The sequence below is a fragment of the Fundulus heteroclitus genome, chromosome 18, assembly GCF_011125445.2.
Source record: "Fundulus heteroclitus isolate FHET01 chromosome 18, MU-UCD_Fhet_4.1, whole genome shotgun sequence".
In the NCBI taxonomy this organism is placed as follows: domain Eukaryota; kingdom Metazoa; phylum Chordata; class Actinopteri; order Cyprinodontiformes; family Fundulidae; genus Fundulus; species Fundulus heteroclitus.
This window is the reverse complement of record NC_046378.1, coordinates 20,587,381-20,613,234: the sequence shown is the minus strand read 5'-3', so window position 1 is coordinate 20,613,234 and position 25,854 is coordinate 20,587,381. Positions and strand designations below refer to the sequence as shown.

Below are 25,854 nucleotides of genomic sequence, written 5' to 3'. Positions count from 1 at the left end.
GTTGAGTATTTAAATTTTTTGTTTCTCCACCACACCTTTTATTTGGGTGTATAAATCAAGGTACTCCTTTAAAGCTATTTACTTGTATTCTGTACGGCTGGAACAAACAGTTTTGAGCCGTATAGGAGAAAAACAGAGGCGCTTTGTGAAGAGGACCATCCCAAACTGGAACAGTCATATTTCTTCATCAAAGATCTTCAGTTATAAGTTCAACCAGACCATATAAAAACTGTATGGGCTAGTTGATACATTTCATTAAAAAGATCCTAGCAATGGCTCCTCCAAAATTGCTGTATCATCTGCAACTTCAGCCAAAATTCAGACAGACAGACTTATATTTACCATGAATGCACCTGCAGTATAGTTCATACCTTCATCAGCATCATTCCTGTCAACCATAGAGGGACAGCAGTCAGAAAGAAAGGAGTTGTTCTGGTAAGCCTGGACTGTATCTATTACCACTTTACAGTTAAGGCATGTACAATTTAAGGTTATATGAGCAGAGAGTACAGCATTTCATAATTTTAGAAATGATGGATGAAAACCAGTCAAATGGAAAAATTAAACCGGAGGATGAATACTGAAAGTTCTGAACTTGCTGTCGTAGTTAATTTGCTAAACTTTATTCTCAACAACAGTAGCAGGGGTGAAACACGTAAGCATCAACCCCTTGCAACTCTAATGCTTCATCATAGTTGTAAATCAGTCAAAAGTTGCATGACCACCATTATGTTTCCTACTACCACGCGATCAGCTCAAAAACGTCCCTCTTGTGATGTCATCAATTTTACACAGAGTAGAATTAATAATTTTTGTTCTTCAGTGTGCTGTTTCACTTCTTTGTATTTTGTTATTCACTACAATGGAGATCTGTACCACATGACCAAGCAATATTTATGTATTTTTTAACTTGAAACTGGCAATGCATTTTATTTTAAAGGAATCTGTAGGCCTACATACGTTTGTATGTCTAAACGCCACTGTGATTTAAAGTATTTGATTTAAAAAAGTGTAAGATCCTCGACCAAAATTGTCCCGCTCCTCGGTGGTTCCTTGAAGGCATCATAACAGCAGCAGCCCCGGAGGAGGCAGCTCCTTGCAGCGGTTGTTCCTGCGCAGAAACCCCGTAGTGCCGCCCCGAACAGAGCAGCGCCATTCGGCAACAGTATCCAAAATGGCAGGAGCTGATGGAGACGACTCTCTTTACCCTATCGCCGTCCTCATTGATGAGCTGCGAAATGAAGACGTCCAGGTAGTACTTGCGAGTAAAATGAATACATTTTGTTCGTATCGTGTAAAGCAAAAGTAACGCATTTTTTAAATGCGGGCCTCAGATTCCTGGCTAACCGTTTTAGCAAATATGCTAGCTAACGTTCCAGTTGGGGCCTGTCGGGAATTTTTCTCCGCCGGGCGTACCCCGCCTGGACAACCTTGTTTTTGTCGGAAGTAGAGACGGGGTTTGCTCTTCTGGAGCCACGAATAACGTCGGCCCCAGTCAGTTGGGGCCAGTATTTAAAAACACGGCCGCTTATTTTGTTCAAATTGTCAGAACAGCCCAACCAGGTCATTGAATCCGCTACTAGCATTATTGATTCGTTAGCATCTAGGACAAAATGACTGACATTACAGTGAGCGTTCCCGGCGCATCGACCCCTAACCCCGCAGGGTGTCGAAATTCCTATCACTAGCCTCCGTTTACCTCTTATTCACCTCACGGTCAGAGTTTTTGAACGTGCTACTTTCTTTTATTGATAAGTGGGACGCTAGCTAGCATTAGCTAGTCACCGACAGTCATGCAGATGCGTCGAATCAACAAAAACAATACGCTTCAAGCTAATTTCTATAATACAGGGTATTTGGATTTTTATGCGGAACGGATTTATGCTGTAATAGTTTTGGCCGCATTGTTAATTAAGGTCCTGTTTGATCATCGTTTTTCCACAGTTACGACTGAACAGCATCAAGAAGCTGTCTACTATTGCTCTAGCGCTTGGCGTAGAGAGGACTCGCACTGAGCTCCTTCCCTTCCTCACAGGTAACGCCCTCCGATCTGAGGCTTGTTAATAAATGGAAGATTTATGATCATGTCCTTATCCATATCTTCTCACTGGTCATTCTACCGACTTTCAGACACCATCTACGATGAAGATGAGGTGCTTTTGGCATTGGCAGAGCAGCTTGGCAATTTCACTATGTTGGTGGGAGGACCAGAGTATGTCCACTGTCTCCTGGTAAGTTTGGATCTGTTAGAATGACCAAGAAAGCTTCAGTAGATACGGGCTGCACAATGTGTAATGGTGTGTAACTGTCGTAGAGAAAAGCCAATTTCCTCTCAGTTTGGAGACACAGGGTAGACTGGTCCAAGCAGTAAATTGGAAAGCAAACATGGCCTTATGAAAATCATTTTGGTAAAAGGACTGTTTGAACCGTTTACCACAAGTGTTTTTTCCTTTCCTAGCAAGGATATCATAAATGTAGAGTGAAACATGCGTCCTTTTGATGGAACTTCATCATCTAATCGTTTTATATATATTTTATTTTTGCCTTTTAATCAAAGCAACAGTGTCTTAGTTCCGATCTTTGTTTGGTCGTTGCATGTCTTGGAAATGTGCACCCTTCTGATATTCAGCGCTTAGTAAACTGGTCCAGTTTAATTAAAAAATTAGACTTTCTTGCTGATTGCTATTGTAAAAAGGAATCAAAGAATCGTAAGCGTTAATCTACTTTACTGTTGGTACTTTTGCTGATGGCAAAAATCATGTTTTGAAACCTGATTAAATGTTATTGTGTAAATGTTATTGTGTAATGTTTAGCTGTACAGCTGCATTACAGAATGTAGCTGTTGTAATGCTGTGTACTTTTTGATAACGGGGAGGCTTTACTTATAGGCAGGTATTTTCTGTGGGACCAGGTCTGCATGCCTTAATATATTCATAGCCAGAGTGACTTGAAACTTTTTTATCGATATTGCGATATTGATAAAGACAGCAACCACAATTTACATCCATGTTGCCCATTCCTACCTAGGATTACATCATAGTCCTATTTTTTTAATTTAAAAAGGGCGTTTCTTTAGAGTATTATTCTTCTAAATGTACTGCCCAGTCGGCAAAATCTCTTGTAGCTTACGATTTTCTGCTGATCACTTTTTTTATATAGTTTGATGAAGTTTGACACAGAGGTCTACCTTTCTCTAACCCTGTTCCTGTCTCTGATGCACAGCCCCCTCTGGAAAGTCTCGCTACAGTTGAAGAGACGGTAGTCCGAGACAAAGCTGTGGAATCCCTGCGGAAGATCTCACAGGAGCACTCTCCAGTTGACCTGGAAGTTCACTTTGAGCCTTTGGTGAAACGGCTGGCCAGCGGTGACTGGTTCACCTCTCGCACATCAGCTTGCGGCCTCTTTAGTGTTTGTTATCCTCGTGTCTCCAGCACGGTCAAGGCTGAAATTCGGCAGTAAGTAACAGTCTGAGAGAGCGAACCTGTTCAGTTTGTTACATTTGAATTTATTTTTTTTACCATGATTCATACTTCATGGTATTTTACAGACGTGTGTGTTTGGGTGTGCTGTAAGAACGGCTGCTGAATACGTTTTCTGTTGTGACCAGGCATTTTCGCACCTTGTGCTCTGATGACACTCCTATGGTGCGTCGAGCTGCTGCATCTAAACTGGGGGAGTTTGCCAAAGTTCTGGAGCTGGAATATGTAAAGACCGACATTATTCCTCTTTTCACTGCTCTGGCGTCAGATGAGCAGGTATGAGCATGTTCGGTTTTGAGAGAAGCGTTCATGATTTGACTGTTTTACCAAATGGCGAAGCTGATCTCATCGCATCTCCATCAGGACTCTGTCCGGCTGCTCGCAGTGGAGGCTTGTGTCAGCATTGCCACGCTCCTGCCTCAGGAGGACCTGGAGACATTGGTGATGCCAACCCTGCGCCAAGCTGCTGAGGATAAATCCTGGAGGGTTCGTTATATGGTGGCCGATAAATTCTCAGAGGTACGTCACTGACTTTTTTCACCATTAGGCTGGCTTTAGTGTGAGTTTCCATCACGTAACAACCAGTTATTGTCATACTGTAGATATTGTGGACAAATCTTTTTATAAAAGAGGAAATGACAAATTTGTATTTATATATTTCTAAAATTAAGGGAAAATATGTTTGGATTAATGTTTTCTAGTCAGGTGTGTGCACAGAGTTGGACAGAACATTTAATGGCTAAGTAGACAAAAAAAGTATACATTTTAAGGGCTTTTAGTTTTCAACATTTCAAGATTCAAGATAATTAATGATCCCCGTAGGGAAACGACTTTTTTCAAGTCATCGGGATATAAGAAAAATGTATATAGACAAGATGTACATAAAAATAAAGTAAAATAAGAACAACACTAAGGAAGGAGTAAGATTAGCAAAAGATGTACAAGTCCAATCAATCTTGTTGAAGTACAAGAAATTCTGACATTAGTTACATTATGTAGTACTTTTTAAAGATCCATGCTGTTGAGAAAAGCTAATCTTTTTTTCTAATAATTTTATTGAAGTAAAAGTTTTAAATGCAGTTTTAAAAAGTACTAAAACCCAAACCATGTGCTAATTGCTGCATGTGTCGCCATTCTCTGGGATTCAGGTTTTTACCAGTACTATAGTGACTATATCTGCTTTTCACATTTTCATCTAAAAATGTTTTTTTTAACATAATATGTTGGTTATTAAAGACACATTTGCCCCTTTCTCTTGCCATGTAGCTGCAAAAAGCTGTGGGCCCAGAGATCACGAAGAACGACCTGGTCCCAGCGTTCCAGAATCTCCTTAAGGATTGTGAAGCTGAGGTCCGCGCTGCTGCTGCCAACAAAGTCAAAGGTTAGACACTCGTTCCAAAGAGGCGCTGCCTTGCTCTAAGGTTTTTAGGCATCCTGTCCTGCGATCTTAATGTTTTTTTTATTTTTTGGTTTAGAGTTCTGTGAGAATCTTCCAGAAGATAACCGTGAGCAGATCATCATGAGTCACATCTTGCCCTGCGTCAAGGTAAAGAAATATTAACTTTCTGTTTTTCTTTTCTTTTTTTTTTTGTTGTTGTTGTTCATTCAGCTCCTACCCTCACAAAAGACACTGAGTCTTGGTGAGTGCTGAACATGGGTTTAGCTGCTGATCAGGCTTATCTTTTTTTACTGTCTTCCTTGAGGCTTTATGTGGACATGTGATGGCCTGACGATCCCTCTATGTTTTTACAATGCAGACAACTTAGTCTTTGCTAGAGACAGTGTATGATTGCCATGTATCAGTAGATATGTTAAGATTATTCTGAAGGCTATAGATATAGTTTTTTAGATAGAATTTTTAAATATTTTTTTGTTTTTGTGTTCTGGCTGCTTTTACTTTTATCGCATCTTGAAAGTACTTGATTGATTCTGTAACCCGTTACATATTATTCAATCATTCTGGATCAATTAGAGATCAAACTAGTTGCAAGGAATAAAATAATCATAATTTATCAAGGAACAGAAAATGAAAATAACAATGACTGTCGACTTTAAATTAGAATTAGAGCAGATGATACATGTAGCTTCTAAAGCAGTATGTAGGACTACCATATTTAAAACACGTTTGGTGTAAACTCATTTGGCGTCATTTTATACTTGTACCTAAACATATTTGCGCTCCTAAACAGTACAGCATTTTGTTCATCCATTTATTGGTGATGCAAATTTGGAGCAGTAATTAGTAAAGTTGTTAATAAGAAAAATCTTTAGCTTTTTTTTTGTTGTTGTTTTTTGTTTATTCGCACAAGTTCCATAGGAAATGAATGGAGAAGGAGCGACGTCGCTCCCAGTGTGTCGAACCCACTCTGCGGTGCAGCTACGATAGCATAGCAGGGTTCGCACACTATTGCTATTTTTTCTGAGTCTGCTTCCGCTTAGCCATAATGTTTCCACACCACTGAAGTCGTTTTATCTCTTTTCTATCAACGCCTCTCTTTTTCGGGACTTTATCCTGACGTCTTTAGCCTTGCTTAACCTTTTTGGTCTCGCTCCTGAAGTGTTCATAACTCGCGCTGACCGATTCACAAGGCATAACAGCACGAGAGTCAACTAAGAAGGAACAAATATCGATCATTATGTTTTTAATGATCATTGCAAACCCAAATTGTAATCAAGATCAATGTGGGAGTAATCACCCAGCCCTCTCCAGCACATCCCAAAGATTCTCAATGAGGTTAAGATCTGGACTCTGGTGGCCACTCCATGTGTTAAAACGATTCATGCTCTCTGAACCACTCTGCATGATGGGTGAATCACTTCACCTGCCTCTCTTCCCACCCTGATGCTCCCATCACTCTGGATCAGGGTAAATCTGGACTCATCAGACCATAGCACCTTCTTCCATTCCTCCAGAGTCCAATCTTTGTGCTCCCTTGCAGTTTTTCCCTGTTAGCCTCACTGATTAATGGTTTTCTTAAGGCTACACATCTGTTCAGTCCCAAACCTTTGAGTTTCCTTCACATATCGCGTGTGGAAATCCTCTTATCTTCACTATTAAACATAGCCCAGAGTTGTTTTGTTTTTCTTCTATTTGATTTGAAACGTTTAAGTGATCGCCGGTTATTCAGGATATTTTTCCGGACACATTTTTTTTCCTCAAAGACGATGGTCCCCACTGTCCTTACAGTTTTTGATAACGCGTTGGACGATTCTTAGCCCAATTTTGGTTGTTTCTGCAATCTCCTTAGATGTTTTCTCGGCTTGATGCCTGCTAATGATTTGACCCTTCTGACATTTTTTCCACTACCACAGGATGTCTTAGACATGGTTGTTTAAGAAATGAGAAGCAACTCATTGCATAAGTTGGGTTTAAATAACTTGTTTTCAGCTGAAACATAATCACCCGTGCAGTAATTATCCAATGGGATACTTGTACCTATTAGCTTAGTTAAATCCAGATGCCGACTTTTCTTTTTTTGGCCAGGCAGTGTATTTTTTAGATATTTTTTAAAACTATCATTATGTTCTGACAGTAAAATATGAGACAAATTATCTGTGTGGGGGGGAAAAAGTCAAGCTCCACTCAGTGGTCCTACTGTTATTGGTAGAAATACACCGCTCCCGGTCAGAAACATCCAATCAGAGTCAGGAGGAATGTCTGGCTCTGATTGGCTGTTAGCAGTGTCAATCACTCCCCCGCAGAGCGCTACCGTCATTCAAACTCAAGATTGCCTCTGGGCATCAGCTGTGTGGAGAAACAACCTGCCTTACAGGAAAACTGCCGATTTCTGGAGTAACACCTGCTGAGGAAATAAAGACGGCAGATTAGGGGAGGAGCTGCGGGCGGAGGGCAGCAGTGCTACATGGAGGGACCTGTAAGGCGTGCTTGTTCAAATTTCTAAACCAAATCCACAGTTTGCTCAAAACTCCCTCCTGCAGTTTAAGGCACTAATTCCAGCATTTGCACACTGTTCTACTGCGTTAGAACCAAATAAGACTCCTTTTCTGCAAGACCGTTGAGTTTTTTTTTTTTTTTTTTTTTTTTAGTTTTCTGCTTAGCTGCAGATCAGACATCGAGTTAGCATCTTGAAGCTCCGCTCTAAGGCCTCCAACAGTAGGAGCCTGGGGCTCTCTATGACAAAATAAAGCTAATTCTAACCTGTTAGACTCGTTTATCTGTGCTGGAGAACAAAGTTCATGATGCCTGGTTAATTTTTGGCCCAGTCGTGTTTCAGTAAATTGGCAACATTTGGTCTCAGCAGGGTAATGTAGTTTTTTTATTAATGTAACTCTATAAGTTACAGTAAATAAGATTGAACAATCTACACTCTAGTTGTTAAATTGAGGGATTGGAAGTCACCATAGATGGTGTATTTTCACATTAGTGTAAAGGCTTAATGGTTTTACTCGTAGTTGAGGTGCATGTACACTTATAGATGTCGTAACTTGACCAGTAGATGGCACTATTGCTGTTCTGTAAAAAACAATGTTCTCAGAAGCCACACGTCATTAAAAATCCTTCATTTCCTTGATTCACTGACTGGTACATTTACTGAAAACAGTGTCGGGTCTATATATCAATATTGGTCAAAGTCATGAAAGGAAACCTTCCTCTGCTTATCATGACAACATGGAAGCGAAGCTGAGCGGGTAGTTTTCTTAGAAAACTGAAGCTGTCATGCCCACACAAGCCCGTATCACCTGAACATACAACAATCCATCCCTGGAGCCTTGTTATTTTCCTCTAATTATAAAATAAATGTTATAGCAGGTTTTCTTGGTTTGTTTTAAATTTGAATCCTAGTAATAGACTTGATTATTGTGTCCAGCCTGTACTGTTTGTTCTGATTTTTTTTTTTTCTTGTCGTCTCTGTGTCCCGTCCCTGACCAGGAACTGGTTTCAGACACCAACCAGCATGTGAAGTCAGCCCTGGCCTCAGTCATTATGGGTCTTTCCACCATCCTGGGCAAGGACAACACAATAGAGCACTTACTGCCTCTCTTCCTGACTCAGCTTAAGGACGAGGTAACCAAAACGGGACGCTTCTAAACACCAGCCCCGGCTTCTTTGTTTGGCTGTTGTGTGTGTGTGTGTGTGTTTGTTTGTTTTTTAAGTACAAACTATATGTGATGGAAGTTGTTAAAGTTGTCAATCATAACAAAAGTTCCTGGCTAGACATGTAAAGTTTGCTGTTTCTTTCTGACCGTCTAAAACGCGGCACCTAGCTAAAGCCAACGAGACGTACCTGTCTGCCGCCTGGTCGGGTAGGAGGATGATTCATGCGGTTGGCAGCCGAACTGACATCTTCTAATTGGGGACCGGCTGCAGTCTAGGGAGACGTGCTAGAAAAACCTGGACGAAGTTTAAGCAGAAAGTCTCCTGCTTGGTGCATTTTGACATTTACAGATTTGAGAAGTGGAATTTGACTGGAACCTAAGCGGGGGGGTTTAGGTGGGGTAGCCGGGCAGCTCCTGTTGTTTGAGCGCCAGATTTCGCCTCTTCAAATGTTTGTTCGGGTGTCGGAAGAGCTAAGCTAAGTATTTCGAATGAGTTAGATTTGCTTTTTGCCATCAGAGAAATGAATGCTGCAATACATTTAGCTTTTTTTGTGCATCCAGGACAAACAATCCAGCTCATCTTTCATCAGATAACTTTAGTGATTTGAAAACAGTTTGCATATGAAATTAGGTAAGTTTGCTCACAAAGGCATGCAAATGTGTCGGAGGGTTTGGCCTTATATAACGCAGGTGTAAAAATGGCCCCTTCTCCTCAAAGCACCGAGCATCACTGTCGGACTTTATTAATGTCCAGACTCACGGCTTTGACTTGCAAATTTCACTTGAAGGCGTATTAATCAGAGCTGTGTTGAACGGAGAATGAAGGAGAAAAATCTACCGTTTCAGCTGGTCAGTGGGTCGCTTTTACTTATTTTACCTGTCTGGAGATTTGGGGCTCTTGTTTGTAATGTATTGCACTGCATTAAGGCTGACTTTTGGTGTAAGAGTGCAACTGCTACATCCTCTATATTTCATCGTCTTAATTTCCCTTTCAGTGCCCTGAGGTCCGCCTGAACATCATCTCCAACCTGGACTGTGTGAACGAGGTGATCGGCATACGTCAGCTGTCCCAGTCCCTGCTGCCGGCTATCGTCGAGCTCGCCGAGGATGCAAAGTGGAGGGTCCGCCTGGCCATCATCGAGTACATGCCTTTGTTGGCAGGACAGCTGGTGAGTCACATGGTCGACAGGAAACACTGTTTCTGATATCCTACGCGCTGTCTCGTTTGTGAACAGAAATATTAGCAGTTTATAAACAAACATATTGAAGGACCCAGATTTGGCGGCTGGTATCTAAAAAGTGTCTCTAATTCGGCCGCCCGTCTCTCCTCAGGGGGTGGAGTTCTTCGATGAGAAGCTCAACACTCTTTGTATGGCCTGGCTCATTGATCACGGTAAGCCTCCTCAGGAGTCGCATCCGGCTGCGACAACGTGAGACCGTCACAGCGCAGCTTTTGAAGCTCGCTTTTACGACAGCTCTTCTGTTTCCACACAGACAGTCGATGATTAGCACAACAGTGAACTTTGGCCTTCAGGAATGAGACCGAGGGCAACGTTAGGAGTGAGATAACGGCAAGAAGGGACGACATGTGGCGGTTAGAAGCTCTCGGCTGTATTGTGCCCGTTAAAGAGTTGTAGCTACTATCGCTTGATTACAAAATTATCCCATTCGAAGGGCGGTGGCTGCTAAATGATTTTGTCTAAAGTTTGTGTCGCTACAGTAGGGCTGGACGCTAAAGAAAAAAAAGCATATCGATAAAATGGAAATCCTACTGATCGATGTCAATAATTAACAACTAATTCAAAACGTATTTAAGTACAGCCCTGACCATTTTATGCTGTTGCTTAGCGACCTATTTTTAGATGCAGAATCAGGATTTATTTTTTCCGGCGTAACGGTGGACGGCTGGCGGGATGCGCGCCTGTGTCGGTGTGTTTGGAGGCCGCTGTTCTCTGGTGTCCTTCAGTTCCCTAAGCAGAGCGTTGCTGTTCGTTAGGCTAATAAGAGCTAGCGCTGGGTAATGTGGTTCTGGAGGTTTATAGTGGCGCTGATGCACGTTCAAGAGCTTTACTGACTTTTCTATGTTGCTCTCACACATCCGTGTCGTACCGACCGTAACGCTCATAAAAAATTAGCGATATGGTCTGATTTCAGCGTACCAGTTTATTCACGCTGGAACGCGCTGGCGAGAACCCTGAGAACACACAAACGCTGAATTTAAACTCAACCTTTTTATTTAACCAAGTTTTTACCAAAACTGTAAGTTTTAAAAGAAGAAAAAAGAACGAGTGTGCTCTTATGGCTTTGAAGGGGGCGGAGCTTGGTGACAGTGCGTTAATGACTGGAATAATAATCTACATAGCTAGAATGCAAAAGGAAGGAAAACTGTTATTTTATTGAGCTTTTTATTTGCCCTTTTTTCTATCGATATATAATATTATAGAATTATTGTCCAGCCCTGTCCATCCATCCATTTTCTAAACCGCTTTATCCCTCATGGGGTCGCGGGGGGTGCTGGTGCCTATCTCCAACGTTCACTGGGCGAGAGGCAGGGTACACCCTGGACAGGTCGCCAGTCTGTCGCAGGGCAACACAGAGAGACAAACAGGACAAACAACCATTCACACACACACTCACACCTAAGGACAATTTGGAGAAGCCAATTAACCTAACAGTCATGTTTTTGGACTGTGGGAGGAAGCCGGAGTACCCGGAGAGAACCCATGCATGCACAGGGAGAACATGCAAACTCCATGCAGAAAGACCCAGGGGTGTACTCGAACCCAGGACCTTCTTGCTGCAAGGCAACAGCGCTACCCACTGCGCCACTGTGCAGCCCTGTGCTAAGGAATAATATAACTTCTTTATCTGTTAAAATCCCTGATTTTTCAGCTGTGTAACATAATGTATGTCATTGTTTTTCTCACCGTTGGTTTGAAATTTAAGCTTGACAATTCACCAGAAAACAAACAAGTCTAATAGGGAAAGAGAAAAATCTACAGTAAGTCTCCACGCCCTGATACTATGTTGAAGCACATTTTAGTTCAAATTGATCTCTTTAGTTTCGTGGGAACGATGGCCTAGTGGTTAGAGAGCAGGGTGCTTCCTTTCTGGACAGACTGCACGGTTCCTTTCCTGGTTCAACTCCCACAGACTGCCTCTGGGTCCCTGAGCAAGAACCTCAGCCCCAGAATGCTTCAGCATCCCACTCCTCCGGAGGATGAATTTCATTTTAATCTGTTTCAGTGACAAAGATGCTCATTATTATATTAAGGTGACAGTCCAGATTTGGTATCAGACTCGACTCTCTGGCTTTGTCTTGTGAAGCTGTTGTTTTATTAAATGGGGCGGATGCTGCGACTCTGATGCTAAAAGTGGAATCTGTCTTCGTCTTTCTCTGAAAGCCTGAAGGTTTCAGATTTTCCTCCAACCTGAGGAAAATTTAGCCGTAGAAAAGTCACCACAGACTGCGACGCTGCCGCCGTGGCTGCTCAGCCCGGGCTTGTGGACGATACAAGGGATTGTTGTGATGACCCAATGTTCCTTTATTTTGTGTAATTGTTGATGACCGGCCATGTTGTGTCTTTATATATTGGTTTAGACTTTGCTTTGTTTCCCTTCTCCTGACCAATACCTTTTTGTGCAGTATTGGTTTTAATCATTTCTAACCTTTCTGAGGCTTTGGCTTTAACTAAAGTAGGCAAACGAGCAAATGTCAGGCTCTTCCTGACATTTGCTCGGGTTCTTCAGAGACCCCGTCATTCCTGGCAGCTCTGCAGGATCAGCAGCTTGTTCCTGTTTGCGGCTCCGTCAGTCTCCCACTGGATGGCAGCCGCTTAAATAAGGACTGCATGTAGATGTGCTGGGTCGCTGTAAAGCTGAACCGCTCCTTTTCTTCAAAGCACCTTTACGGAGATCAGGAGGAAACATTTGCTGGTGACCGATTATCTGGAGAGGAGGTTCCCCCCTCCAGGACGCTGTATTAAAGGAGAACTCGCTGAGTAAGGCTCTGTACCGGTTGCAAAGTGTGTTTAACAGCGTTGAAGCTGGGTTAGGTGGAGTGAGGTGCTCTGATACTATTTAAAAGTTTTAAAGCTGTTTACACTGGAGTAGATTTTGGTGATTTTGTCCCAGGAGAAGTCGACTACTAAAGCGTCCTCAGTTGCTGCCCTCTGACAGCCACTGATTTAACCTCATTTTATTGAATCTACTCTTGTTTGCTGAAAGTAAACGAGGTTAGGTCTCTAATTAATATCTGCCAGCAGGGGATTGCTTGTTGCTTTGATTTGATCAGGGGGGGTCGTAGCATCTGACGAAGAATCTGCCGGTCCAAGCAGGTTAAAGTTGCATTAAGCTGAAACAGGTTTTAGGAAATGATATGCAATGAAAAAAATTACATTTTCCCAGTAATCTGTCTCCATAATTCATCCGAAAAGAGCTGATTGCAGAGTAAAATAAATCCTTACACGTTGCTTTAGTGCGTGGGTGTTAAAACCGCCATAGATACAAAATGGCAACACATGGTTATGAAATAGGGACACATCCTAACAAAGGAGCTCTTTTGATGTATGGACTAAAAAAAAAAAAAAAAGCCCAGTTGGGTCACTGTCAAACCCCCCCGCCCCCTCCACGTCTATTATTCTGCGCTGCAGCCGTCTGTCCTCCAACCCTGGAGGAGGCGCGCGAATGTTCCCTCCCGTACAACACACCCCGCTGAGTTTTAGAAGCTCCACGTCTAACATGAAGCGTTCCCCGAGCATGTGCTGTTCTCCTGACACTGAGTTTCCAATTAGAGAGGCAGAAACTCTGCGATGAGGACAAAGGGCCAGCTGGGTTACATCATTGGAATGCTGCTAGTGTGAGTTTCTGTGTGTGAACGGCGCGGGTTAGGGCTGTGCCACCCTTACGTAAGCCCTGCACAGAAAGAAGACAGCCCTCTCTCACACACGGGCCGCATCAAAAGCAGAACTGCTCGTTTCACTTCTACTCTTCAGAGTAAAAGGTTTAGATTTTAAGTAGGACTTTAAGCTAGGTTAGGTAGGGTGTTATTTTGTTGGGGTTATGGTTGGAAGAACTGTAGCACAGCAGAGACGTTTAAAACTCTCTGGTTTTACAGCCTCATGCTTCGGCTTTTCTCACAGCGAATGTCCAGGTTTGAGTTTTTAGCTGCATGAGAAGATAACGGTCAAAATATTAGTTTTTCTGGGTTTAGTTTTGGGGGTTAAGTTCCAGCATAGAGCTGAAATGTCCTTTTCAGACCTAGCTAACTTTTATACAATTATTAGAAATTACTGCCAAGCAGTTGTTGCTATCACGTTAGCCTTGGCTTCCCTGTACCTTTATGTGTATCCTGAACAGCGATGATTTACCACCTTCAGTGTTTCTCGTTCAAAACGATGAAACTTCAGCACTAGCTGGAGCGTGTTGAGCTGATCAAGTCTCCAAGCGTTGTAAATTCACCTCCTGTCTCCTTTTTGGAAGACTTCATTAAAGCAGATAAAGCTGGGGCGCACTCGTGGCGTAGCGGGTAGCGCCACCAATGTTTGGAGACCTTTAGTCGTCGACGGTTTCGAATCCAACCCGAATCCGACCCTTTGCCGCGTGTCTCTCCCCTTCCGCCCCTTTCCTGTCAGTCTACTGTCAATAAAAAGCGAGCCATTAGAAGCTGCAAAAAACAAACAGATGAAGCTAACTTCAGGGTTCACCTCCTTTGTAGCAACTTCCTCACCAAAGAGTGTTGTCACTGTGCCTTCCTAGATGTCTACATGTGCCTCCTCCTTGGCAGCGAGGTTAGCGTCTGTTGTTTCTTGGTGCATTTCTCTGAACGGCCTCCAGGTCGTCCCTCCTCTCTGAGCGCCGGCCCATGCCTCCTCAGCCATCAGAATAATCCGCCTGTGTTTCTTTTCAGTTTACGCCATCCGTGAAGCAGCCACCAGCAACCTCACCAAGCTGGTGGAGAAGTTCGGAGCCGAGTGGGCCCAGAACACCATCGTCCCCAAAGTGCTGGGAATGGCCAACGATCCCAATTACCTCCACAGGATGACCACGCTGTTCTGCATCAATGTGAGCAAACGCCGCCTCCTGGAAACGGTCGTTTTCATTTCCCCCCCCCCTGTGCCGCTCTCACCTGTCCGTCTCCACCTGCTGTCTAAGGCTCTGTCAGAGGCGTGCGGCCAGGAGATCACCACCAAGCAGATGCTCCCGGTGGTCCTGAAGATGTCCAACGACCAGGTGGCCAACGTGCGTTTCAACGTGGCGAAGTCCCTTCAGAAGATCGGCCCCGTCCTGGACAGCAAGTATGTCGGCTGTTTGTTCCTCAGACTAGAGCAGAGATCTAAAGGTGAATGAAGCTGACGCTCGGTGTGTTTACCTCCAGCGCCCTTCAAACGGAAGTGAAGCCAGTGCTGGAGAAGCTGTCCTCTGACTCAGACATGGATGTTAAGTACTTCGCCCAGGAGGCTATTAGTGGTGAGCCTTTTTCTCCTCCTCCTTGTGGAACAACTTGGACGTTAATTGTTTTACTTTTCAGACTTTAACAACATTTTTTCTCTCTCTCTCTCCACAGTTTTGGCTCTAGCATAACCAACCCATCACGGCTAACCCAGAAACCCCCCCTGACTCAAAGATCCACCCAGGTTTAGCAGATATTTATTGATGTTCAGGAACAACTGGTTGATGTATAGAGAAGCTGTTAACAATTGTTTTTTCCCCCCCCCCCCCCCCCTCGCTGTTTTGGTTTAGTTCCCCTGCTGTCCAGTGATAGTCCACGTCCAAGCTAGCGCAGGCTTCTTTAAATGTCCTTTTTGCTGTAAATGGGCGCTTTTATCCGGCCTCGGTGACGATTAAAATAGAATTAAGTGGTGCATGATGAAAAATGTGCCGCTGTACTCGCTAAGCGTTGCTAACCGGACCCCTCCCCCGGTCTGCTGCGGCAAGCTGCATCCGTGCGCCCCTCCCGGGACCGTGCTAGCTCTCTGCTGCTGCTGCTGCGCTTCTTCTCCCAGTGCTAGGTGGAAACTGGCAGCCTGCAGACGGTGAAACGCGCTCCTTTCTTTGCAACGCTTCCTCCTCCAGAGAACGCCTGGAGCTTCGTCTGCGTTTTTACAGAACAACGGTGAGAACGCCCCCCTGGTAGGATACGTCGGGCGTGAATTGCTGCATGTAATCGGCGTCTGGACGATCGCATGTTGTCATCGGGCTGCCGCAGCGTCCCGGCTACCAGACCTGCAGCAACACAGTGAATTGGTCAAACTAACACATTGCCTCGGCCTAGCGCGTAATAGGGACCAACCCACATTTAGCATGATGCTTATAATCACACGTGATTCACTCATCTGTGGACAGCATCCCCCCCATTTTTTTTTTTTTTCTTTTTGGATGAACCGCTTTACTCTAAAAAGAAAGAAAAAAAATGTCCTGTAATTTCTTGGTTGTTATTGCATGATAAAGCTATGTTGTTGACAGCTATCACGGTAAACAGAAAACCACGACGGTCTTAACGCCAACCGATCTCTTCTTTTCTCTTTTCTGTTTTTCTTCCTCCAAATTCATGCCAAGTCCTCCACCCAACAGTCTAGAAAGCATAAAGTTGGCGAACGTTGTTGCATTGAGCCAAACGCCTGCTTTCAGAGGCAGTGGGAAGGGAGAGCTGGGTCAGCGTAGAGCTGCATAATGTTTTATTATGGGGTGGGTGCCGGGCTGAATAAACATATGGGCTGTTAATAAAAGGAACTTTTGTCTTTGCTGAACTGCTCCCCCTGTTCATCGCCCCCCTCCTCCCTCCCCTCTCATTCTTCTTCTCTTGAATAAACCTTAATTGTCGGATTGTCTTGTATCACAAAGACTGTGCTCTGGTTTTTATTTTGACTTCACAGTTGAAAAGCTGTACTACTGTATCTTGATCCAAATAAAGTAACAAACAAGCTGTGTACACGTCGCTTCTGGTTTGTGCTGCTCGGTACGGTGCGTCGCCTCTCCGCCAGCTTCGTGAAAGCGAAGGAAGGTCAAAAGTTGATGTATTTGATTGGAAATTTAGTATGTGGATGTGCACTGCAAAAAGAAATCTAAAAAAAAGTCAAATGTTCTTAAAGTTAGTGTATTTGTCCTTGATTTGAGCAGGTAAATAATGGAATGAGTATTTTGACCCCTACAATAAGATAATTAGACATCCTGCACTTGAAATAAGATAATGGAGATGAATTGTTCCTATTTTAAGAGCACAAATCTTATTCCATTGGCAAATCATCTTGTTTACCTGCTCAAATCAAGGACAAATACACACTTTAAGAACATTTTACTTATTTTTGCAGTGTGAAATGGAAGGATATGTTGAAACATTTCTACAAATCAGAAAACTGAGCAGGTTTTTGTCTCCAGCCACACTTTCCAGGTTTTACCATAAATCCTCAGGTATATTTGACTGCACCGTTCTACCATGATTATGCTCTGATTGAAAGCATTGCATTGTGGGTCTGAACGCATGTTAAAGGAGCTATAAGTAATGACACCTAGTGGTTAAAATAATACGCTATGCCTTTTACGGAGGCCCGCCATTTACCCAACGCTGCTGCGGTGGTAAAACTCCACTGAATGGTTATTTCCACAGGATAGGCCATGGGTTAGAGAAAATTAACGCAAAAAAAAAAAAAAAATGGACCCATTTGTGTCAATTTAGACTTTTTATCCAAGGGTTTAAACTGAAGCTGCGCTCAACCAATGACCGGGCAGAACCGGGACATTAGCCAATCAGAGAGTAGGGCGGGTCTTTCCAAAGCGGATATCTGCAGGTCTGGAGTTTTGTCCATAATTTTAACTTTTGGAAGAGCGTCTCAAACTGGCCACAGAAGGCATAAATGAAAGCATGCTGCTCAAATGTTTTCTTTGGATTTATGCGAACCAGCAACTAGCAAAGTGCAGCGCATTGAACATCTGACAACAACGTTGTTGGTAAGTGTGTGTATCGCTGCTCTTGGAGTTAAACTAATAAGTTATTTCCACCTGTCAGTGTTTATTCCCTGGCTTCCAGTAATTTAGCTGATTAACGCCGCCGACCAACCATGGATTCTCCTTGTGATTCCCTATTACGTTTTTATTTAACACACGAAGAAGAGTAACGAGCTAGCTCAGGCTAACTTAGCATAACGCGCTTATTTATTTATTTTTATATTATTGAAGAAGGAGGGTCGGATTGTGAAACAATGTCCCACATTTGACTGGGTCATATTCGGAAAAAGTAAAAAAAAAAAAAAAATTATTCTACGTGTGCTTTTGTGAAACAAAGAACCCAGAGCTGCAGTAATCCTCACTTATCCTATCGGCTGTCAGACAATATGCAGCAGCTGCGCACCGGAACTCGTTAAATAAAATCACAAGGATTTTGTTGCATACAGATTAAGGAAACTACGTCAAACAAATAAAATAAATAAACTGCAGCTACTATGGACTCATTTTTCCTCCAACCCAAAACCACCTGCCAGCCAAGATTCACAATATTTAACTTTACGCAAAAGTGTAATGACATTTTTCTAATTAAAAAATGTTAATCTTTAAAAGCAAATAACATTTTTTCATGAACTTTGAGAAATTGAGCAACAATAAACTTTTTTTAAAAATGTAACATCCCATCCATTGATTTTCCTATACCTGCTTTTCCGTACAGGTCTTACTTTAAAGGGGGGGCAGTACTCGTGAGTTGTGATAATTAATTGTTGAGCAATAACAGGCAAAGCAAAAACTGATTATTGTAATGGGGGATCTGTGTTAAATTAACATTTATGACGTCATCATAGTGTTGGTTATGTTTCCTGCATTGTCCAAGGCTGTGGTTGGCCGTGTATGTTCATAGGATTGATTTATATTAAATGTGACAGGGAGCCAGTGGAGTTAATGTACAGGTGTGAAGTAGATGATATAATGATGCAAGCTGCTGTCTTTTGTACTAGCTGCAGTTTATGGAGGGTTTTCTGGGGGACAGGAAGGGAAGGGAGTTGAAATTGTAAAGTGGAGAGGTGAGTGGACTGTGGACCAGTTTGCCTGAAGTGTGAAGGAAGAACTTGATGCCGCAAAGATGAAAGTAAGTTAACCAGATGTTATGGATGTGGAACATGATGGAGAGGGCTGTCCTGGATGATGCCAAGGCTCTGAAGCTGAAAGGTGGATTTGTTGATGGATATTTTAAACCTGCCAGATTTGGTTTAAGTTGACTTTGCACAATAAGCAAGTGAGATAACTAATGTGGCATGATGTCCACAGTTATGGGAGTATATGGGCTGACTAGGAATAATTTTCAGTCAAATTGATTATTTTTGCTTTAACCCCTGGGTTAGGCATATGATGTATTCTGTTCTGTTTCTGGTCCGCTTCTCTTACCGGCTTCCATGTTCGCAGGCTGCTGCTCTTTTGTCAACATAAAATACCAAATTCTTCACTCTGTGTTGGGAACCCCGGGAACTTTCATATGATTGGCTCAGGAACCAGGAAGTAAACACGGACTACACATTGCAACAAAGTAGTTGCGGACCGTACCTCTAAGTTTGAAAGGAGAAAAACGTGACTAAGACATTATTGTTGATGGAGAGGACCGATGGTTTACGGGGAATGTCACTTCCATCCTGGGTGAGAAATGAGAATCATTTAGGTTAATTTGTAAGTAAATATCTTAAAGCTCCTTTAAGGGTGCTTGTCCCGCTGGGACATGAACCACTGCCCCAGTTTTGAAGAGGATTGCCCTGCGGTGGCTTCAAAGACTTCCCCACAGCATGAAGCTGCCGCCACCGCGTTTCACCTTGGGAATCAGGTTCTTCCACGCTTGCTGCATTCTTGTGGCTTTCTACTCTCAGCCCGACAAGTTGTTCTCCCACCTGAGCCGTGGAGCTTAGCAGCTCCTCCAGTGTTACAATTAACATTGGATTACTGTTCTTTTTTTTCTTTCTTTTTTTTTTGGTGGGGTGTGGAGGGGTTATCTGATGGCTTTTCCTTGAGAGAGCTGGAAATGTGTCACTTTAGGCTGTGCCTCAGGCGAGTTTAGGTCATTGAAAGCAGGCTAGCCGTCACGACAAAGAGACGTCTAAGTATTTTGCGTTGAGGCTGGTATGGTGCTGTTTGAAATTATTCTTGTCATTTGGATTTATAACTGAGCCTCGTTTCACCACAGGAAAAGAGAAAGGCTGAACCTGTGGGGGTCATCATTTGCCTTTCTGATAGCAGTAAAATGTTTTTTTTTTTTTTTTTTTTTTTTTTTTAAGCTGAACTGAAAGAACGTTGAACAATGCTTCTTGGGTTCACATGTGATGTTCCCATCTCGGTGTTTGCTCAGATCTGGCCTGGTTGTCGGGCTCCTGAGGAGATGAAAGCTGGGATCCTCTGGTCTGTTTTAACCTCAGAGGAGCATGGGGAGCAGGGCGGGATCAGAACCATGACACCTGCCCTCACCCCGACTGCTGCCGGGGTGCAGCGTTAGGGCTGGGCTCCGTCGGCCTGTTTGAGGAGAAAACAGGTTTTTTATTTTATTTTGCAGAAGCAGATCTTGAGGTGCACAAGCCGTTTAGTTCATTCCAGAGGAGCAGTTGATGGAGAGGATTAGGACGATAAATCACATGGCCTTTTATGAGAACCTCAACTTTACTCTTTTTAATCTCCTCAAATCTCCCATCAGCCCTCCTTGGCGCTTTGAGCTTTCCCAATCCTCCACGCCGCCCTCTTGACTGTATACCTCCACGCTGCAGTTCATTACGCACTGCTGTACTAAAGTATTCGCTCTCTTCTGCTTTGTGCCGACTTAAACGTTTCTTTGTCTCAAACGATGTTTTTAACAGACTAATTTACCCCGAGCAAACACAAAATGCAGTTATAAAAGGGGAAATGGCTTTCCAAAGTGGCCTGACCCCCCCATGTCAAAATGGCTCTGTGGCAACTAATTATGTAGCAACCGGCAGCGTAATACCTGGCCGTAGCCTTTAGAACGTGTCATATTTAATGTGAGCTTTACCATATTTCAGCAAAGCATTTGAGGCTATTAAATATTTTGCCCAAATAAGCTACATTGTTAAAGTAGCTATGAAAAAATCACTTAAATTCTACCAATAATTTGATGATACATTTGTTTTTGCAAATCAAAAAAAGCCTTTTATGAATTTTATACCCTTGATAATTATACCTTTTTACTATCTTTCATTTGAATAATGTGTTTTTGCTTATGTATGTAAAGTTTTAAGTTAAGACAGTTAAGCTTGATGTTTGTTCCTGATATCAAAGGAGGTGAACATCTCTTTAACGAAGATAAAACAATATAAAAGTATTATTAACCATGGGGGGAAGAATGGTTTCTACTGACTTTTTATTCTAAAATGGTTGAAAATTATTTAAACTCTTCTCAAAAGTCATTGGAAAAATCTTTATTGCCATTACAGCAATTGGACACTTTGAGCTCTCTGTGTTCCTTATGTTTTTTTTTTTTATTTGTTTTTGGTGACGAGCCTCAAGTCTCTGAGGTTGGAAGGCCTCCGCACCATCACCCTAATCTTCAGCTCCTTCCACAGATTCCTGGATTCAGATCTTGAGTTTTTGTCTCGGAACATGTCGGTAAATATAAAGTATTGTGTTAAACCTAGACCTTCCAGAGCTATGAATAATCTATTGATTTACTTTATATGGAGGAATATTTCATTTGTTCAGGTGAAGAGTATTTGTTCATTAGCAGAACGAGCGAGAAATCAATCACCTGACCTACATGTTGCACTATGATTGCATTTTTGAAGGCTTTCATATGTGCCAATTCAATAATTACCATATTGCACAATTTTCAACATGTTATTACAGTATTAAGTCAAATACTTTATGCTATTGGTATTACATTAAAAACGTGCCATTATTACAGCAGACCTTCAGAATCAGGAAATCCCTGACTGACAAACACAAGGGAGGCAAAAATCACCGTGCCTCTATCTAAACACATCCTCCAACCTGATGCAAAGCAAAGCCGCTGATATATGGACCACTCTGGGAAGGGTCACAAAACCGTACCTAGGACTTTGGGACTCCTGTAGTAAGAGCCACCCTCCCCAGATGGAGAGAGTATGAAAAAGAAACGATGCACCATTTGATGTCGTTGATGAAACATCTTCTCCTCTTGCAGATCAAATCATGCAGGAGGACGGAGATGTTCCCTCCAGCAGAAAACCTTCATTAAAACACGATTACTTGGAAGGGGGGAAAAAAAAACGAGAGGCTAATCCGCCCCTCCGATCCACTCGAGTTCATGAGGCAGTAATAAAACAGCAGCAGCCCATTTTTCTCTATTTAGATCCAGTTATTTGGGGGAGATTTCAGCAGCTCCAGCTCCAGCCCCTGACGGAGCCCAGAGCCCTGACGTCAATGCAGCTGCCTCCCAGGACTGTGTCATTTATAACGGAAGGAGTCAAGCAAAGCCCCCACACAGTGTGAAACACACACACACACACACACACACACACACACACACACACACACACACACACACACACCAGCAGAGTGAGGTCAGATCCTCTCAGGATGACAAATGACAAACATCAGGCGGGGAGAGGAGGCCGACTCCCTTTCTTCAAGTCACCTTGTCTCTTCAGCCGCCTCCCTCCATTCTTCTCCAAGCTGTATCAGAGGATCTGTGGAGCAATGGCCGCTTGACCCTTTGCTCAGCCATCCAGCCCAGAGGCTGCGCTGCTTGGACGCCTTTTTTTTTTTTTTTTTCCTTCTCCTCCTCCTCTTGGCACTGCTGGGCCGTGTGTGCCGGCCGGCACGCGCTAAGTCTGAAAGTCTGAGACCAGAGACGAGGAAAAAGGCCGTTTTGACCTTCAAAAAAAAAAGACAAGCTAATAATCCTCTCGAGTATGGATGTCTTTTGTTGTGGTTATTAGATGTATCTATTTCCAGTTTGTTAAAAATGATGATTGATGATTTATTTATATATATATATATATATATATATATATATATATATATATATATATATATATATATATATATATATATATATATATATCTATATATATATATATCTATATATATATATATATATATATATATATATATAAAATAAGCGGTTCTGGAAGTAAGCCCTAAAAAGGTTTAAATGCGTAGTTTTGTCTTTCTTTTAAGAACTTTTTTTTTTATCAACATAGCGTTTGCTTTTAAAACATATATTCTAGTAACTCCCTGTACGGAATTTTTTTTTTTGTAAATAAAAAAGGAGATCCTAACATTATATACTGTATTGTTGATTCGTTATTTATATTTTGGATTAATCAAGAACACATTGGTATGAACTACAGGCGTACTTATTCACTTATTCACTGAATTGTGGCACCAAACAAACACTCGGTGTGAAACCGCATCTTGTTGCGTGCCGCCTGCTCGCTACTTTTGTCTGATTTGATGTAAATTAGACGTCCGTGCCGAGAGGCTTTTTATTCTGACTGCGGCTCCAGTCGCGTTACGGAGCTGTGATCTTCCCCGCTCTCTCAAAGACTCAGTAGGATGTTGTCATCCATCCTCCTGCGGTCGTCATGGCAACCATTGATGTCATTACAGTGTGCTCTGGCCTGATGAGTGAATGGGGGGGGGGTGCTCTGATATTTTACTGGAAAAGAAGGAGAACGTTGGCGTTGTCTGGCCCTCGCGTCCGCTTCTTTCTTCTCGGCGCGTCTCGTATCTCCAGAGTGTCTCTGACAGCCTGCAGCAGATCACAGCGACGCTGAATTTCCAACTATAAATAACCACGTTTCTCAGGTAAAAAAGGCTGACATCTTGCAGGGAAATTTGTTGCCAGGCTGTTACCTTTTTTTTTTTTTTTTTAATTATATACTGTGAGGGGAAAATAGACTTTATATTTATACAATTTGTGTCAAGGGAGAAGTTGTTAAATAGAAACTAAATGTTTGTTGTTCTTTTTCAGCTCAGCAGTGATGCACGTTTCAAGATCCCTTGCTTGGTGCTGAAATGAGCCTCTGCAGTCAGACTGCATCAGTAAAAGTCTGCATCTTGATGATACATTTAAGACGTCTTGGCATTACCGGATCTCAGTGCTGCGTTTGGCAACAGTTCATCACAACATACTGACTGATAAACTTAAAAAAATAAATAAATAAATAAAAAAGTGGGTATAATTGTCTGGTATCGCACCAAATGTGTTGTGCTCTTATTTAGCAGACCGGGACTACTTTGTGTCATTAAGTTATAAATCTGATTAAAAGAAAGATCAGATGTGGGGTCCCTCTAGGCAGCCTTCTCGGGCCACTTTTGTTAAATATTTATGCCCCCCATCCACCCACCCCACAGCACAGATTATGAAGTATCACAACATCTCCTACCAAACGTATGCCGATGACTCACATCTTTCTATTTCTGGTCACCAACACGTGCTTCAGTCACTGAGTCAGTCTGTCCATAAGGCCAGTGACTACATGGGTCCGTTTCTTATGGCTTAATATAGAAAAGACAGAAGTCATTGGTTTCTGTAACATCAAAAAAAAAAAAAGCACGCAACTCGTATTTTATCAGTTTGTTTTCAAGCAAGCCTTAGCTGTGTAGGATTTAAACATGTTGTGCATTAAATCTTTCTATTATGCATTGTAGTTTATTAACCCCCTTTTCTGTAGCTTTGCAGATCTACTTTCTCATGAAGCGCTCTGAATTAATCACGTTGTGTATGAAAGGCAACGTTCAAATAAACTCGCCTCGCCTTTCCGTCAAAGCTCCAGAAGCCGAGGAATGAGGTCGACGGGAATCTGATCCAGAGGGAGTTTTTGCGCGGTCATGAAGGAGCGTGACCTATTTCGGACGCTTCGGCCCGGCGGCAGCAGCACCAGAGAGTTGTGCACACGGTCTTCTCCCAGGAAAGGGAGCCTAGCTCTGGTTTCCATGAACAGACTGACCCCTTCCTCGCATCCAGTCCCACCCCCCCTCACCTCTGTTGGTGTGTTAGTAGGATTAGCTGTTCTCTGTCTGAGTGGGCTGATTGGATTGACGTGTTCTTGCTACATGACCCTTTCCACACACAGCACTCCCTCCCTCCGCTCAGTGGGACCACGGTTTGACTGAAACCTGCTATTTCTGGCCAGACCAATCACAGTTTAGCATCTTTTTACACTGTTTTTTCCCCCCCAAAGAAGGCTCTAGTTTGGTTCAGGGCAGAGATCTCAGCCACTGGTCAGTGCTGCAGCTTTTATCTCTGCTGATGAATTATTCAGTCCCTCCTGCAGGTTAACACTCATTATTAAAAGAGCTCTGCAAAACGCCGCAGTCTTTCACAGCCACAAAAGAAGAAGGCGGTTGAAGGAAATATCCAAGCTGATTACATCTTATCTGCTGCTGGTCCCGTTTCAGCTTAGACCTCTAGGGTTCCCTGTAGGGAATGCTTATACACTGCAAAAACGTGTCTAAAAACAAGTGAAATGTTCTTAAAGTTAGTCTATTTGTCCTTGATTTGAGCCAATAAATAAGATTATCTGCCAATGGAATGAGTATCTTTAGCCTTAAATAACATAATTAGACATCCTGCACTTGAAATGAGAGGATGGAGATGAATTGTTCCTATTTTAAGTGGAAAAATCTTATTCAATTGGCAAATAGTCTTATTTACCTGCTTAAATCAAGGACAAATACACTAATTTCAAGAAATTTTACCTATTTTTAGTTCTGTTTTTGCAGTGTAGTCTGGTTCTTGTACAGTTAAGCAGCTGCTGCGTCCATGTCCCCGACACAAAGTCGAGGTAGTTCCCAAAGTCCCGCTTGTCACCCCGGTTAGCGAGGCTCCTGGACAGGGTGTAGTCGTGGAGAAGAGGATGTGCCGTTATGAAAAACCTTTAGGGTCTTCTCATCTTTGTCATTTAGGCCTTTGGTTCTGGAAAAAAAAAAAAAGTGGATTTCTCCCTCCAGGTTTCATGTCTCAGGCAGAGAAGTATTTTGTGTCGCTCATGAGCGATGGTTGGACGGAGCTGGAGATGAATCGAAGGACTGAGGCCTCTGCCGCACACTGCAAAAACGGATCTAAAAATAAGTAAAATGTTCTTAAAGTTAGTGTATTTGTCCTTGATTTGAGCAGGGAAATAAGATAATTTGCCAATGGAATGAGTATCTTGACCCCTAAAATAAGATAATTACACATCCTGCACTTGAAATAAGATGATGGAGATCAATTGTTCCTATTTTAAGTGCAAAAATCTTATTCCATTGGCAAATCATCTGATTTACCTGCTCAAATCAAGGACAAACACACTAATGTTAAGAACATTTGACTTATCTTAAGTTCTGTTTTTGCAGTGCATTAATGCAGATTCTGCTCTGG

General features: G+C 42.6%; 1 protein-coding gene across 1 annotated transcript; it reads left to right on the top strand.

The window, feature by feature from the left end:
• The first annotated feature begins 1,107 nt into the window (after positions 1–1,107).
• Positions 1,108–16,467, top strand: ppp2r1bb (protein phosphatase 2, regulatory subunit A, beta b). Its single transcript, XM_012868058.3, has 15 exons — positions 1,108–1,252; positions 1,945–2,035; positions 2,131–2,231; positions 3,223–3,455; positions 3,608–3,755; positions 3,843–3,998; positions 4,746–4,860; positions 4,955–5,025; positions 8,371–8,505; positions 9,533–9,706; positions 9,870–9,930; positions 14,446–14,600; positions 14,691–14,833; positions 14,914–15,005; positions 15,103–16,467. The coding sequence occupies exons 1-15, from the start codon at positions 1,175–1,177 to the stop codon at positions 15,117–15,119; spliced, it is 1,770 nt and encodes a 589-aa protein (XP_012723512.2). The 5' UTR covers positions 1,108–1,174; the 3' UTR covers positions 15,120–16,467.
• Positions 16,468–25,854: the final 9,387 nt, after the last annotated feature.